At 39.0% G+C, this 14,541-nt stretch overlaps 1 protein-coding gene across 5 annotated transcripts in view; it reads right to left on the bottom strand.

The window, feature by feature from the left end:
- The window catches only part of pclob (piccolo presynaptic cytomatrix protein b), a 93,936-nt gene extending 80,509 nt beyond the window's left edge, over positions 1 to 13,427 (bottom strand). For 4 of the 5 annotated variants that reach the window (XM_065283535.1, XM_065283538.1, XM_065283539.1 and 1 more), the window contains exons 1-3: positions 6,263 to 6,374; positions 3,305 to 4,009; positions 1,906 to 2,820 (exon numbers count right to left, since the gene is read on the bottom strand). In XM_065283535.1, coding sequence (XP_065139607.1) covers positions 1,906 to 2,820; positions 3,305 to 3,895 — 1,506 coding nt within the window. In that variant the 5' untranslated portion in view covers positions 3,896 to 4,009; positions 6,263 to 6,374. Of the gene's footprint in view, positions 1 to 1,905; positions 2,821 to 3,304; positions 4,010 to 6,262; positions 6,375 to 13,272 lie in introns of those variants that run through there. The other variant, XM_065283537.1, reaches the window with a different exon arrangement.
- Positions 13,428 to 14,541: the final 1,114 nt, after the last annotated feature.

Below are 14,541 nucleotides of genomic sequence, written 5' to 3'. Positions count from 1 at the left end.
GGGTTTTTGAGGGGCAATGCCAATACAAATATAAGGGAGTAAAAAAGGCCAAAGTCAATATATCTGCCGATATTCTTTATGTGTATATTATAGGACAGTACACATATACTACAGTACTGTATTCTTATATTCTGTATATAGAATAAAATACATAAAAAGAATATACTGTATATACATATACACATTTATTTGCAATTATCACTCAAATGTGGTTATCAAACACTACCAAAACGCGTCTCTAAGTTAAATTCACAGTGTTTAGTCTCTAGAGAAAACCATCAGCACTCTACTTAGACATAAGCAAATCTGGGAAACCAAATCACTGATCAGCATGGACTAAAAATGTGGTCCACATATTTAATGAAAACAACAAGCCACAGATTTAGCTGACCTTTATACCCAAGACAATATTTTTACTACTAGTAAACAACCTTCACTTGACAATAAGCACAACAGAGTAGCAGATGCCACTGTAATCTACACCTCATCATTTTGAACTCTCCTGGAAGAGTCTTAGATGCTATCTCAGAGGGCTACCATTGATCCTCTGCCAATCAGCTTTCGTCACACATGAAAACCCTGTGATGCAATGGCCTTGGAATCTCCAGGCTGCAAGTTAATTACATCGTGCCATGTGCTTAACACATCTTAAGATAAAATAGCCATTTACAGGCCAGGCCAGTATGTTTAGGGCCTCTATATCATGACAGCAGAGGTGGTAAGGACTCTCTAGGGGACAAACGTTATGACAGCAAATTCACAACTACTAAGACTAAGCACCATTAGGGTAAACTGCAGTACAACTAATAAAGACATTCAAAAAATGTTTTGTGAAATTTAAACTTACTTAATGGTTTGTAGCAAATACCTGACCGTTCTATTGAGCTCATATTTGTCAATATGTCCTTTAAATCATAGCAAAATGTAATGTGGAAAAGTACACTGTAAAAATGCTGGGTTATTTTCACCCCAGCCTTGGGTCAGAAAGGGATAAACCCAGCCACAATGGGTTGGGTCAAATATAAATTGAGTTTGCTTCAATGAATTACGGTGAAATGAGGGCACTCTGGGCATAAACTCAATATGCGCTGCAGAAGAAGTACCATTTACCTGGTTCTGAGGGGATAGAGGGGATATAGCCACGGCCAAATCTCAGATGTTGGGATTAGGGTTAGGTTTGACGGAAGGATTAGAATGAAAAACAGCAGATCTGGCTTGATAGGATACAGCTACGGCCTAAATCCTGTGAAATGTTGGGTTTAGGATTAGGTTTGGCGTTAGGATTAGGATGAAAAACCGCTCTCAGCCGGTGAGATTTCACAAGATGTGGCAGTAGCTGTATCCCTTCTAGCCACATCCCAGGAGCACATCCCACGCAGCTCCAGAAAATGCCTATAAGAATATTTATATCGCTGGTCTAAAATGTATAATGACTTGGTTTGACGAGTGTTGCTTTTTTCAAATGCATGTTATAAATGACACAAACTCAGTGATTTTAGATTGATAAGTACCTCCTATAAATATCAAAGAGCCATAATACAGGAAAGACCTAAGCAAAACATCGCCTTTGTGATTCAGAATCGATATCCGACAGGCATTATTAGTATGAATCGCGATTAATCGTCCCAGCCCCCAAAGTCAAGCACTTTTTTTTGTTAAGGCAGGGAGCAGTCTTGAGGTAATTGAAAATCGGGGCACATTTTGTCTCTTACACACATTTAAAGCCTGCCTTCCAAACTCTGCTGCAAAGCAAAACAAAGAGATACTGGAAATACATCCATCTTTTAAAAAGAAATTACTGAAATCACCAGGAACATGTCCTTTGAAATTGCTCTTGACATTTTCTGCCCACAGTTCATTGCACAACCCATAATGTGCAAGAAAATGCATTCATCGGTTTCTTACCTCTGTTTGATGAGGCACAGGATTGAATCCACATTGATTACACACAGTGGCCTTGCATTCAGTGCAGGAACTATAGTTGGGTGGATCTTTTTTCAGGGTCGCCTTGCAGAGCGGACAAGCTTTGGGAAGAACTTTGGAGCTTTGTTCAGGGTTAGTAGCCTGAGCAGATGAAGATCCATCCTTTTTCTGGACTGCGGTTGTTTTAGCTTGCCCTGTATCCTGGGATTTCTGTTGTGGATTATCTTGCTGTGTTTGAGGTCGATGAAGATCGGGGGAGCCCTCAGAGGTCCCTGACTCTTTTTTGGGTGGAGGAGGTGTGGTGGTCTTGGCAGAGGTTTGGGAAACAGCAGAACCCTTCCGAGAAGTTGGTGGTGTTGTGGAGGGCTCATCCTGGGCAGCCGAAATCAAATTGGAGGCTGAGCTTAGGAACGAAGAACCGAACCCTAGAACTTTTCCAGAAACAGAGGAGACACCAGGTTGCGGAGATGGTGAGCGGGATCGAGCACCACCGAAACCAAAACCAAAGAATCCAGACTCTTCTTTAGGGGGTTCAGTATGTGATGGTGGTTCATTTTTGGCTGGAGTAGTACTAACTTTTACTGTCTGTTGCGGGAGAGGTTTTTGTTGAGCTGTCTGTGGTGATGGATGACCAGCTGTGTTGGTATTTCTTGTACTGGGGCTGGGCTGGCTTGAAGCTTTTTGACCCTCTGTTGGTTTGTTTGGCTGGCTGGTAGATGGAGGCACCTGCTTAGTATCTGGATTATCTTTCTTTAAGGGGGAAACATTGTGCATTCCAGGGTTCTGTAAAGGTACAGAGCTTTTGGGCTGTGGCTGGGCTTTTTGGATGGATCCACTACTCTCTGCCCCTCCCAGAGCTCTCTGCATCTGGCAATTCAGGCAAAGCCACTCCTTAGCCTGCGTACATAAAGGACACAAAATCTTTATAATATAACTGTTAGTTTTAAACTTAAGGAAAATAAAAGTCAACAGATCTCATTGGGATGCATGAGACTAATGTAAATGGATCGGGAATTTGGATCCTCATGTTTTTGTTTTTAGTGGCTTATTGAGAGGAATATTAATTCCCTCATGTCACTTACATCAGTAGGACAGACTATAATTTTCAGAATTTCATTTGAAGCATGTATCATGTTGCAGCTTTTTGTAAAACTGCCAGGAAATTAGTAAAATAGTTTTTTTTTTTGCTAAAACAGTTTTTGATATAATTTTGCACTTGGCAGGTGATAATTTTTGGAGCCTAAGTCAAACACGACCCTGCCCACATGAGTAAATATTAAAATGAAGGGCTTTAAAAGTTGCTCATTTAAAATCACTGTTTCATAGAGAATGCCAATACTCTCTATTAGTGTATAAGTGTATAGTGTATATTTTTACTCACAGTTGCATCCGGAGGACTGAACCCACACATATTGCAGACCACTAATTTACACTGTGTGCAGGTGTTGTGATTGGGCGAATCCTTGGACTTCATATTGAGTTCTGTGTTTTTACAAACAGGACACAGGGATTTCACTCCTGGGTCAGGTCTACCTTTCCCCTGGGGCTCCGCTTTACGTGCCTCTGTTGATGGAGACCCAGGTTTTCTTGGGCCTTGTTGCGGAGATCCAACTTTGCCTACAACCTGCTTAGGAGATCCACTCCCACCTGCTCCTTGTTGCAGCCCTCCCCTGCCAGCTCCTTGTTGCGGTAGACCTCCTCTACCAGCTCCCTGCTGTACAGGTCCTCCGCGTCCAGTTGCTTGGGGTTGAGATGCACCACGTCCAGCTCCTTGGCTGCCCCTGCCCACACCCTGTGGCTGTTGTCCACTTGGTTGGCTGTTTCCCTGCTGTTGAGAATCCTTCTGCTTTGTAGGTCCTGGGGGCTGTTGCTTTTCCACACTTGTCTCATCCCCAAAAAGACTGAACTTGTTCACAGCAGAGGACATTGCACTTAGGGGATTGCCCCCACTTAGAAAATTAGAGGAGAACATGTTGGCTGTAGGGATAGGGGCTCTGAAGGTGTAGGACGGTGCTGGGGAGGGTGGAGCCCCCTGGAGTTCTTCTCACATCGGTTGTACTTACCCCTCACATCTACATCTAGTGCCCTAGAAGAAAGACAAACAGAATGTAAACAAACATAAAGGCGAGATATTACACTATCTATCTACATTAAAGCCATTAACGCTGGTCTCATAAAATTGATACATACCAAACTTTTTTCAGTGTGTGCACTTTTAATCTTTGTACAGCGCTTTGTGAATGTGTTAGCATTTAGCCTAGCCCCATTCATTTCTATGGCTCCAAACAGGGATGAATTTAGAAGCCAACTTACACGTCCATGTTTTCCCTATTTAAAGACTGTTACATGAGTAGTTACACAAGTAAGTATGGCGGCACAAAATAAAACTTTTGTTTGGAGCCATAGGAATGAATGGGGCTAGGCTACATGCTAACACATTCAAGAAGCGTTGTACAGAGATTAAGTGCACACATTGAAAACACATAGGTATGTATGAAGTCACCTAAATTGAGGTAACAATATAGTAAATAATTGAAAAACAGTGGTGTTTTCCTTTAAACCTTTGACCTCATGTCACGTTCAACAGAAACAAAGAAATAAAATTGAAGACGGAAGACGAGGTGCTGGAAAATTAAGGTTGGGAATTAACATAATTTAAAAGAAATAGAAGGTCAAGCTTGAAAATTAAGTTCTCAACAAGTTCACAACAAGTAATAGGAAACTGGCACACAGTAAGTGAAGTGCAAAATGCAATGGTGATCAGACACAGCTCCTAAAAACTTTACTTTGCATAAACACATTCATACAGTACATGCACACACATTAATATTGAATTTATTACAATAACAAGTTTGACTACACCTGTTATACTGTACATCAGACCACCACATACAATATAGTCACTAAGCTACTTATACAACACAGACTGTTTCAAAGCAGTGTCACATTAACAAACCAGTTATGGTTGAGTTGTTCAATTTGAACTTAGTGAACATTTTAAGCATTTTTCCAATTATACACACAAAACTGATGTGGTCTACATATAAACCGAAAGTCTTAAAATCTGTAATATGTAATCTTGACCATTTTTAGGAACCACATACGACTGCATTCCCCCTCTGAGAGCGTCTTCAGCACTGGACAGCTCCCCACGCAAGCCTCGTGCATCAATGCCTTCCTTTAAGCGTGAAATACAATACACAGCAGTAACTCTATGCGTGACATTTATGATGTGACACTAAAATCTGTGGGGTTTCCGCGTTTATTTATTCGCAAATAAAACGTCTCAGTTGAACGCACGCCCTCAACATTTCGACCCCATCAGAGCTCATGTCACGCGCCGCACATGAAACATGATCTACACTCTTAAATATTCACATTAACGCTGTCACAATACTCAATATTATATTTCTGCATTGAAGGCTTATTGCGACAGTAACAAGTTCTCTCTTTTAGGTTACTAATCAACCAAATCCAATATTGGACCTGTATTATCATACCCTTATTATCACCCTTAAATTAAACATTGTTCTATTATAGTAAAAGTGACGTAACCATTTTTACCATTACGATTTGAATTACTTTGTTGATGTATACTACAATATTCTGTACTATAATGAATTGACTCTAATATTTACTATGGTACGGTTCAAAATTAATATAGTATCTACGAAATTTAACACAGCTTAATAAAGTAATAGCCTACTTTAGAATACTAAAGTGTTTCATGTGGGTTTTCATAATGGAATGATGTCGGTCTATACAAATCCTTCCGCATAAAACCTCAACTATTGCATGTGGAATACACACCGTTTTATAGCGTAAAGTGCAACAGTAGTTGTCAAAAATAGCTGATACACACTATGTAAAGGCTTGTCATACATTTTGTTCTAGTTTGAATGGATCACTCGCGCAGACACCGTGTACTATGCTGGCTGGTAATTTGATATCTACCTCTCGGTTGTAGATGATAAATATGAGAGTCACGACATGCGGTGATATTACTATCCTAATTTAACATCAATTCAAAACGGAAATAAAATCGCAAATGGTGTGGTAAAGCCGCAAATCAAAAGGATGAAGGTTCCCTCGCCATAACGCGTTCGCCTATCATCAAACACTGTCGGAGGATTCTCCTTTTCCTCACTACTACAACCGCATGCAGTAAAACAGCAACTACAAGCCGAAAGCATCTCTCCTTCAGCAGACCTGAAGTATCTCGCTACTATCACAGACGACAAGCACATCATCTTTATCCAAACCTGCCGCTATTATCACATGACAAAACATGAATTTTTCATCCTGATTGACAAGATGACCGGAACAAACAGCAGCCTACCGTGCGGGGTGCGAGCATCCTTATTTATTTCCCCATTTTCTCTGGGTTTTTGGTGATCGTTTGGTCGGTGTCTAGGATGGAGGTTACGAGAATCTGAGGGCATACCCGCTTCCACGATTCTCTCGTCTGCGCATGCGCGGAATAGGACAGGTGATCAGCGAATGCCCGCTTGAAAATTGCATTTAATTTAAAGCGACAAAATCGTTCGTCTTTAAAAAAAAAAAAACTACTTATAAATATCACTCATCTTTTTGTTGATTTGTTAATTTTGATTACTTGAATATTGAGGCTAATTTGTTTGGACAAAAACGAACGTTTTGAGTAAAATATAAAGAAACGTGACGTAAAATAAAATGAAATTTATATCTAAAGAGACATTTTGTGACAATTTTTGACATTCACCATTAAATCAACTCTCTCAAATTATGCTGTGATAACATGGATCATAAGGTTTTGTGAGTGCACACCCTGCTGAAAAATCCAGCAAAGACCATATGCTGGTAGCTGGTTTTAGCTGGTTTAAGGTAGCAGTAGCTGGTCTAAGCTGGTCCTCTCAGCCTGGCAAAACTGGTCATGCTGATGGGTTAGCAGGTCTTCCAGCCTGACCAGTGAAGTCCAGCTAGCCAGCCTAAAAAGTGACCAAAAGACAGCTAGACCAACTGCTAGACAGCAATACCAGCTAAAACCAAGCTGGAAGACCAGCTAAAACCAGCTCACCAGCTTATGCTGGTTTTAGCTGGATTTTTAAGTAGGGTACCACCTCAGTTTTCACCGAATACAACAAAAAATTGAAATGGGATGGACTCACGAAGCTCAAAAAACGTTATGGTCCATGGGGCTGAACAAACATGAATATGAACAAACATAATTGAAAGGATATAGCAAAATATGTAGAGAAATGTTAGCAGGCGTATACATGCATTATTTGAAAATATTTGTAATTCCAGACTCCATAAACAAAAAAGTAAATGTCACATTTTAAATATTAATCTGTAATGTTTTATATTTGTACACAAACCCTGAAAATGTTTAAAAGTCTAGAGCATACCTACTTTGACCTTTATATAAAAGATTTCACAGTAAGTTAAAATGTTTATGTTAAAAACATGCATTAGGTTTGCAAAGTGCTGAAATTATATATATAATCTGTATGTTTTATAAGTGTTAGATACAAAAAATAAAAGACAGTATCTTGTGAGATCAGACTTTTGGACCCCTCTGTTTTCCTGCTTGCATGCTGCTACAACCTGCAGAGCATTTATTAATTTACAAGGTCAACTGGAGCCATAAAGACAGAGCCTGTGGCAATGATATCAATCAGTTTGTTTTCAAATATATAGTAAACATTGTTTGTGCATCTGTTTTTTATGCGCACACTTCACTCACATGCAGCATCATTCAGTTCAGTGGGAGAAACATGTTTGTTCTCTGGTTGCGTTATAGGTTTTGCCTGGCAAGGCTATGATATGGTCCTAAAAGGGATCTAATGTGTTTCACTCTACTGCTAATGGTCAATCCATAAAAGACCATCAGTGCTGTAATGCCCAGCACTATTACCTGTGTCCTGCTGGTCTATCCCTCTTCAGAATTGAGTTCTCAACAATCATGAGACTTCAGATATTTCAATAAGCAGCCAATAAAAATCATCCACTTTTCCATGTAGCGTCTGGAACTACATGTCATCTAATATCTAAAAGATGTTTGGCTAAAATATACCTCAGACTAAACATCATAAAAATTAAATATAGGGTAAAATGTCCTCCAACTCTTTTTTACAGAATGACTCTTTACGATGATATTAGCTGTAAACCGTAAACTGTAAAATGTTTGCAGTTCGTGGAGACCCCTAAAATGTGCATCTTATTTCTTCTACCCTCACTTTTTCCTCTTTCTCCCGACATTTCTTTAGATTAGCTACTGGTGGACACCCGCTCTGTAAGCCAAGATGAATTAAGAGCACATAAATCTGATGGGTTTGGCTAGCAGTCCAGGTAAGTTTTCCACAAGGAACATTTGATTTAAGACTCTGAATGAAGCCTGTCACCCTGCAATGCGCTGAAAAAGAGCAGTCCAAAACAATCTGCCAGCTAGTTACACCACAGACTGCAGAAGCGGCATTTCACTGGGGATTAAGGCCAAACCATAACTGCCATTTATTTATTTCCAATGCAAATTAATTCTTAGCACTTCACAAAAAGCTCTCAATCATTTTGAGTCAGTATGGTGGTTTGTGGAATATTCATACATCATCTCTATGTAATGTAAAGAGTCAATAAATGGGAGAATGTGTCTTATAGCACTGTCAGCATGTTTAGAAAGCATGCTGTTGGTTGCCAACGTATAAGGATTTAACACTGAAAAATACTTAAAAATAATTAAATGACCCTCATATTACCCTTCAGGTAAAAACAAAATATTAATTTTATTGTGTCTAGGTACATAACAAAATACAAAAATCTTAAAACTTGAATAGAAGCATAGGTTACATTTCAACCCAAGGGCCTAGGCTCGTCCCTTTTTTGACCCAACACTAGGGTTGAAAATAACCCAACATTTTTAGGGTGTATGCTTCTTATGTATGGAAAATAGGAGCAAATATATACTGTATTTCACAAAGCAAATGCTAACAGAATTTCCATTTTGCATTTTAAATTAAACTTTAAATCCAATTGGAGTCTTGTGCATTGGCATGCAAAGTGCTGGTTTGTTACTAAAAAATGCTTTATGACTAAAAAATGGGTTATCATTTTTAACCCGTGGTTGAGTCAAATATGGACAAATCCAACACTATATAAAAGCTGGGTTTTTGTTATTTTAACATTTGCTGTGTTGTTTTAAATCATTTATGTCAATGTCATGATTTTGGGTTAATTTAACCCAACAGATTGGGTTTGTGCCTTTTTGACCCAGAGCTGGATTGAAAATAACTGAGTTAAAATATGCTGGGTTACTTTCAACTCACATTGGGTCTAAAAGGCATGAACCCAATCAGTTTAAAAAATGTAGCACATGCTGTGTTGTTTCAACCCATTGTTGGGTCAAATATAAATTTTTTGGGGGTTAATTTCAACCTAGCTGCTGGACTCGTCCCGTTTTGCCCTAATGCTTAGTTGTGTACAGTGTCATGACAAATCAAGCCTTGGTTTTAAATTAACCCAGAAAATGTTAACATTTGACCCAACAAGGGGTTAAAACAACCCAGCATAGGATAGATTACAACACAATGGGGTGGGTTCATTCCTTTTTGACCCAACAACAATAACTGGGTTGAAAATAACTGGGTTAAAAAATGCTGGGTTATTTTCAACCCAACATTGGATCAAAAAGGGCCCGTTGTGTTGTAGATTAACCCATGCTGTGTTGTTTCAACCCGAAATAGTTGTTTTAACCAATTTTTGGGGTTAAATATAAAATTTCTGTTTATATTTTCGGGCTTGTCCCTTTTTGACCCAAATATGGGTTGTGTACAGTTTCATGACAAACCAAGCCTTTGTGCTAAATTAACCCGGACAATTTTAATATTTGACCCAACAAGGGGTTAAAACAACCCAGCATATGACAAATTACAACACAATTGGGTGGGTTCAATTTTTTTTTACCCTACCCCGAGTTGGAAATAACCCAGCATTTATGAATAAAACTCAGAAATACAGCAGGATAACAACAGATTGTCTGGAAAGACTTTGTTCATATTTTAGATCCACCAATGGCCATTAAGAATTTTGCCCTTGAAATACAGAAAGTAAGACAGTGAAAGAGAGTCACGTTTTCCCAGAGTCAGTTCCTTTGAGAGAGCAGCAGTGATCGTGTGTATGATGAGTATGCGAGCGAGTCGTGCCGGGCTTCAGTCCCCCACGCTTCCCACATGGCCCGTACGTCATGTGTTGGGGGAGGGCCGTGTGTGTGTGTGTGTGTGCGTGCATGCATGGTTATGATTATGTGTTGCGTCATGCGTGGGGAAGTGTAAACACTAGGGAGCTGGAATCAGTCTCCATCTCACACCAATTGCAAGTGGGTGGGTGTGTGTCTGTGTGGGTACAGATGGAACGTAATATTTTCCAAGCCATCATTAGAGTACCATTCTCAGCACTTTGAGCGGACCCAAAGGAAAACGTTATTGCTGAGATGATGCTCTTTCATGGATCTGGATACTCACTCAGCATCTATAATGTTTCATCTGAGTAGAAACTTTGTGTCTGATTTTTTGAAAGGAGAAATAAAAATAGACTTAAAGAGATATAATTTGGCCATGGATGAATGAGATGTTGGAGTTATCATCTGTTTCTATAAGCACAGTTTGAGATTGTTGAGGTCTCCAAAACTCTAGAGGCGACAAATGTGACATTACTGTGCAGTGTTTTATGCAAAATGTTAATAAAATTACGGATGCAGTGATATATCGGCCGATGATGCTTGCTATGCTTCTCAGTGAATTAAAGTGAAATGCCGCTACATCCAAAAGCCAGAAGGTGCTCTTGTGCAGAAACTCAATATGTGCTGCAGACGAAGAACCATACACACGTAGCTATGACACGCAGCTCCAGGAAATGGCTTAAAGGGATAGTTCAGCCAAAAATTATATTAAACCCATGATTTACTCACCCCCAAGCTGTCCGAGTTGCATATGTCCATCGTTTTTCAGACAAACACATTTTCGGATATTTTAGAAAATGTTTTAGATCTTTCAGTTGATTAAATGTAATGTTACAGGGTCCACGACCTTCAAGTCCAAAAAAAGTGCGTCCATCCTTCACAAAATAAATCCAAACGGCTTCAGGATGATAAACAAAGGTCTTCTGAGGGTAATCCGTGCGGTGTTGTTGTAGAAATATCCATATTTAAAACTTTATACATGAAAATAAATACCTTCCGGTAGTGCTGCCATCTTAGACTCCTCTGTATTCAGGAGAGAGTATTAGCGTAGTGTACGCACTTTTCTTAGTGACGTATGACAAATTCGGAGGGCGGGGGCACAAGGCAGCAGCAGAGTAGCCTCAGTAGGCTGTGTAAGCTCTCATCCTGAATGCGGACGCGACTAAGATGGCGGCACTACCGGAAGGTAGTTATTAACGTTTATAAAGTTTTAAATATGGATATTTCTACAATGACACCGTGCGGATTACCCTCAGAAGACCTTTGTTTATCATCCTGGAGCCGTTTGGATTTATTTTGTGAAGGATGGACACACTTTTTTTGGACTTTAAGGTCGTGGACCCAGTAACATTACATTTAATCAACTGAAAGATCTAAAACATTTTCTAAAATATCCGAAAATGTGTTTGTCTGAAAAACGATGGACATATGCAACTCGGACAGCTTGGGGTTGAGTAAATCATGGGTTTAATATCATTTTTGCCCGAACTATCCCTTTGGATATATTTATATTGCTGTTCTTCAAATCTTTTCAGGTATTTTTATGATAATAAAGAATATGTATAAAGATTATGTTTGACGAGTGTTGCTTTTTCAAATGCATGTTATAAACGACTCAAACTAACAGTGATTTCAGATCGATAAGGACTTACTGATCAAAAGCCGTAGTACATGAAAAAAAGCTGTGAATAATATAGTCTGTGCGATTAAGAATAGTTAACGGCCACATATTATTAGTGTATACTGGCATTTATCGGTGCACCCCTAAATAAAATGACTAAACCTACAGCACATTTGTTCAACTGATTCCAAATAATTGCGTTTAGGTAGTTGATGAGATGGCTAATTTGTATAAATTCACAGATCACATTTGTACGTTTTAGTATTACGGCTTTCGCCCCAGTGACGTTTAGGGGATTAGGGGTGATGTTTCATTATTGCTTTTTTCTAATAATTTTAAATTTTTGAATGAATCACATTGTAGCCTATGCGTTCTGAATTCATATTATCTGTTCATAAAACAGTTATGATTTCGCATGAGATCAAGCTGTAATGATTATAACATTCATTTTTAAATGCATATAATGGACAACAATGATATGTTTAGAAGTCATTATATAAACATATGCAACAAAATTAATGCCACAATTCACCAAAATCAAGTGTTTCTATTAACTGGTGATGTTTTTGTTTCAGTTGTCTTACTTCCAAGCCCAGCTGTTTCTTTTTTTGGGTATGTTTAAGGGATGTTTGGGGATGTAGGTACATGTCTTCTATGTCGATAAGCTTCACTGCTCCCCCGGCCCTGACATGTTGTTCTATCAAGCATGAATAAACCTTTCGACATTTATCCTGAAACAAACTTTCCTGGTTTCTGTCTCTAAATGCTACACACACATTTACAAAGTACATTTACATTGAGCAGTTAGCAGATGCTTGTATCCAAAGCGACTTACAATTAAGTCATTCTGTATAGCTCAGTGCAGATCCATTGCATTAGCAGTGCAAAAAAGTGCACTGTAAGTCGCTTTGGATAAAGGAATAAATGCGTGAATGTAAATATTAAGGTGCATCACCTATATTGTGAAACACACATAATCTCATCCTGCAGGGAGTTAAATAATCATATTTAAGTCAACATTATTCATTTAATATGCTTAATATTAAAAGCACACATGCTGATATGATTGGTTGGATGTTGTGATCTGCTTGCTGTCCTGCTGTGGTCATGTGTGTACACACTCACGCACGCACGCATGCACGCACACACACAGCATGCGAAGTACAGCACAGGGGTCAGGCTGTAATCTATACTGTAACTTGATCACACACTGTTTGCCAGTTTCATTAAATTTAAATATCTGCTCTGGGGAGGAAAAAGATGGAACAGGTTGTTCAACAAGAGAAAAAATAGCTTGACACAACTCTCTCATTGATATTGATCAATATTCTCCCATCCGGCATCAGAACATTATTCAGTTTTTGCAAGCCAAGCGTTATGCATATGTACAGTATGTATAAAAGTGTGCGGTTATTATTCATTAATATATACTTTTACTTTATGGCACTCTGTTGAAAAGCATACAGATGAAGTAAGCAAAATATACAGCATATTAATAACATTTGAAATTACTTACCTAACCAAGGTTAATCCAAGCAACCAAAGGCAAGTCCAGTGTGTTAGATGGCATTAGGCTGTGTATGTGAGAATCCTTAAAAAGCTTTTAAATCCAGAGCACATCAACATCTCATCATCCATGTTCGCATGCTGTCGCCGTATTGCCACCACTGACTCTGATTTTCCACGCGAATGACCATCATCAACTCGCAGCCTAAAAATACTCTTAAAGACACAGCATCACTCTCTCCCCCTGCTCGGTTTGGTCACCCTTCCAGTTGACTAGAGACGGCCCTTAATCTCCTCCTGCTTGCATGGACCAATCAGAGGAAGATGGGAAAACAGGAGTGAGAGAGAGAGGGAAAAAGGCAGCTGTGGATGATAGATATGGAGGGACCAATGACAAGAATCAGTAGGGGATTATGTGCTTAAGGGATTCAGCCCTTGTATATGATGGCTTTGAGAATGATGTGGGTGGGTTTGTACTACAGTATCACTGGTCCTGGGTACAATGACCAAAGGTTACAATGACTTTGGATTTGAGAAAAATACAATACGACAAAAGTTGTTTTTGTTATATTGTATTTTTCTCAAATCCAAAGGATTCAAATATATCATACGAAAGTCAAAAGAAAAAAGAAAAGTGAAAGAAAACATAAAAGACTAATCTTTTATATTCATGCATATTTAGGGTTTGAAGAGTTTAACTATGTTTTGCTCCGGTCAATTTTAAACTATATACAACTATATACTTTTCATATATTTAATCTATTAATTGCATTTGATCTATTAAGTGTGTTGTATATGGTTGCCAAGTACCTTGCTGTGTTTTACCTAATGGTGTTGTGTATGGTTGTCAGGTCCTTGTTGTGTTTTTACCATAGGGTGCTGTGTGTGGTTTCCAGGTCCTTGTTGTGTTTTTGCCTAATGGCGTTCTGTATGGTTGCCAGGTCCTTGTTGTGTTTTAACTATAGGGTGTTGTGTGTGGTTTCCAGGTCCTTGCTGTGTTTTTGCTATAGGGCATTGTGTATGGTTGCCATGTCTTTGCTGTGTTCTAACTGTAGGGTGTTGTGTGTTTTTGCATAATGCCATTGTGTATAGTTGCCAGGTCCTTGTTGTGTTTTTATTATAGGGTTCTGTGTGTGGTTGCCAGGTCCTTGCTGTGTTTTTGCTATGGGTCGTTGTGTATGGTTGCCAGGTCCTTGCTGTATTTTTGCCTAATGGCGTTGTGTATGGTTGCCAAGTCCTTGTTGTGTTTTTACTATAGGGTGCTGTGTGTGGTTGCCAG

The sequence above is a fragment of the Paramisgurnus dabryanus genome, chromosome 9, assembly GCF_030506205.2.
Source record: "Paramisgurnus dabryanus chromosome 9, PD_genome_1.1, whole genome shotgun sequence".
Taxonomy (NCBI): Eukaryota; Metazoa; Chordata; class Actinopteri; order Cypriniformes; family Cobitidae; genus Paramisgurnus; species Paramisgurnus dabryanus.
Note: the sequence above shows the minus strand (reverse complement) of the source record. Positions and strands in the feature narration are given on the sequence as shown.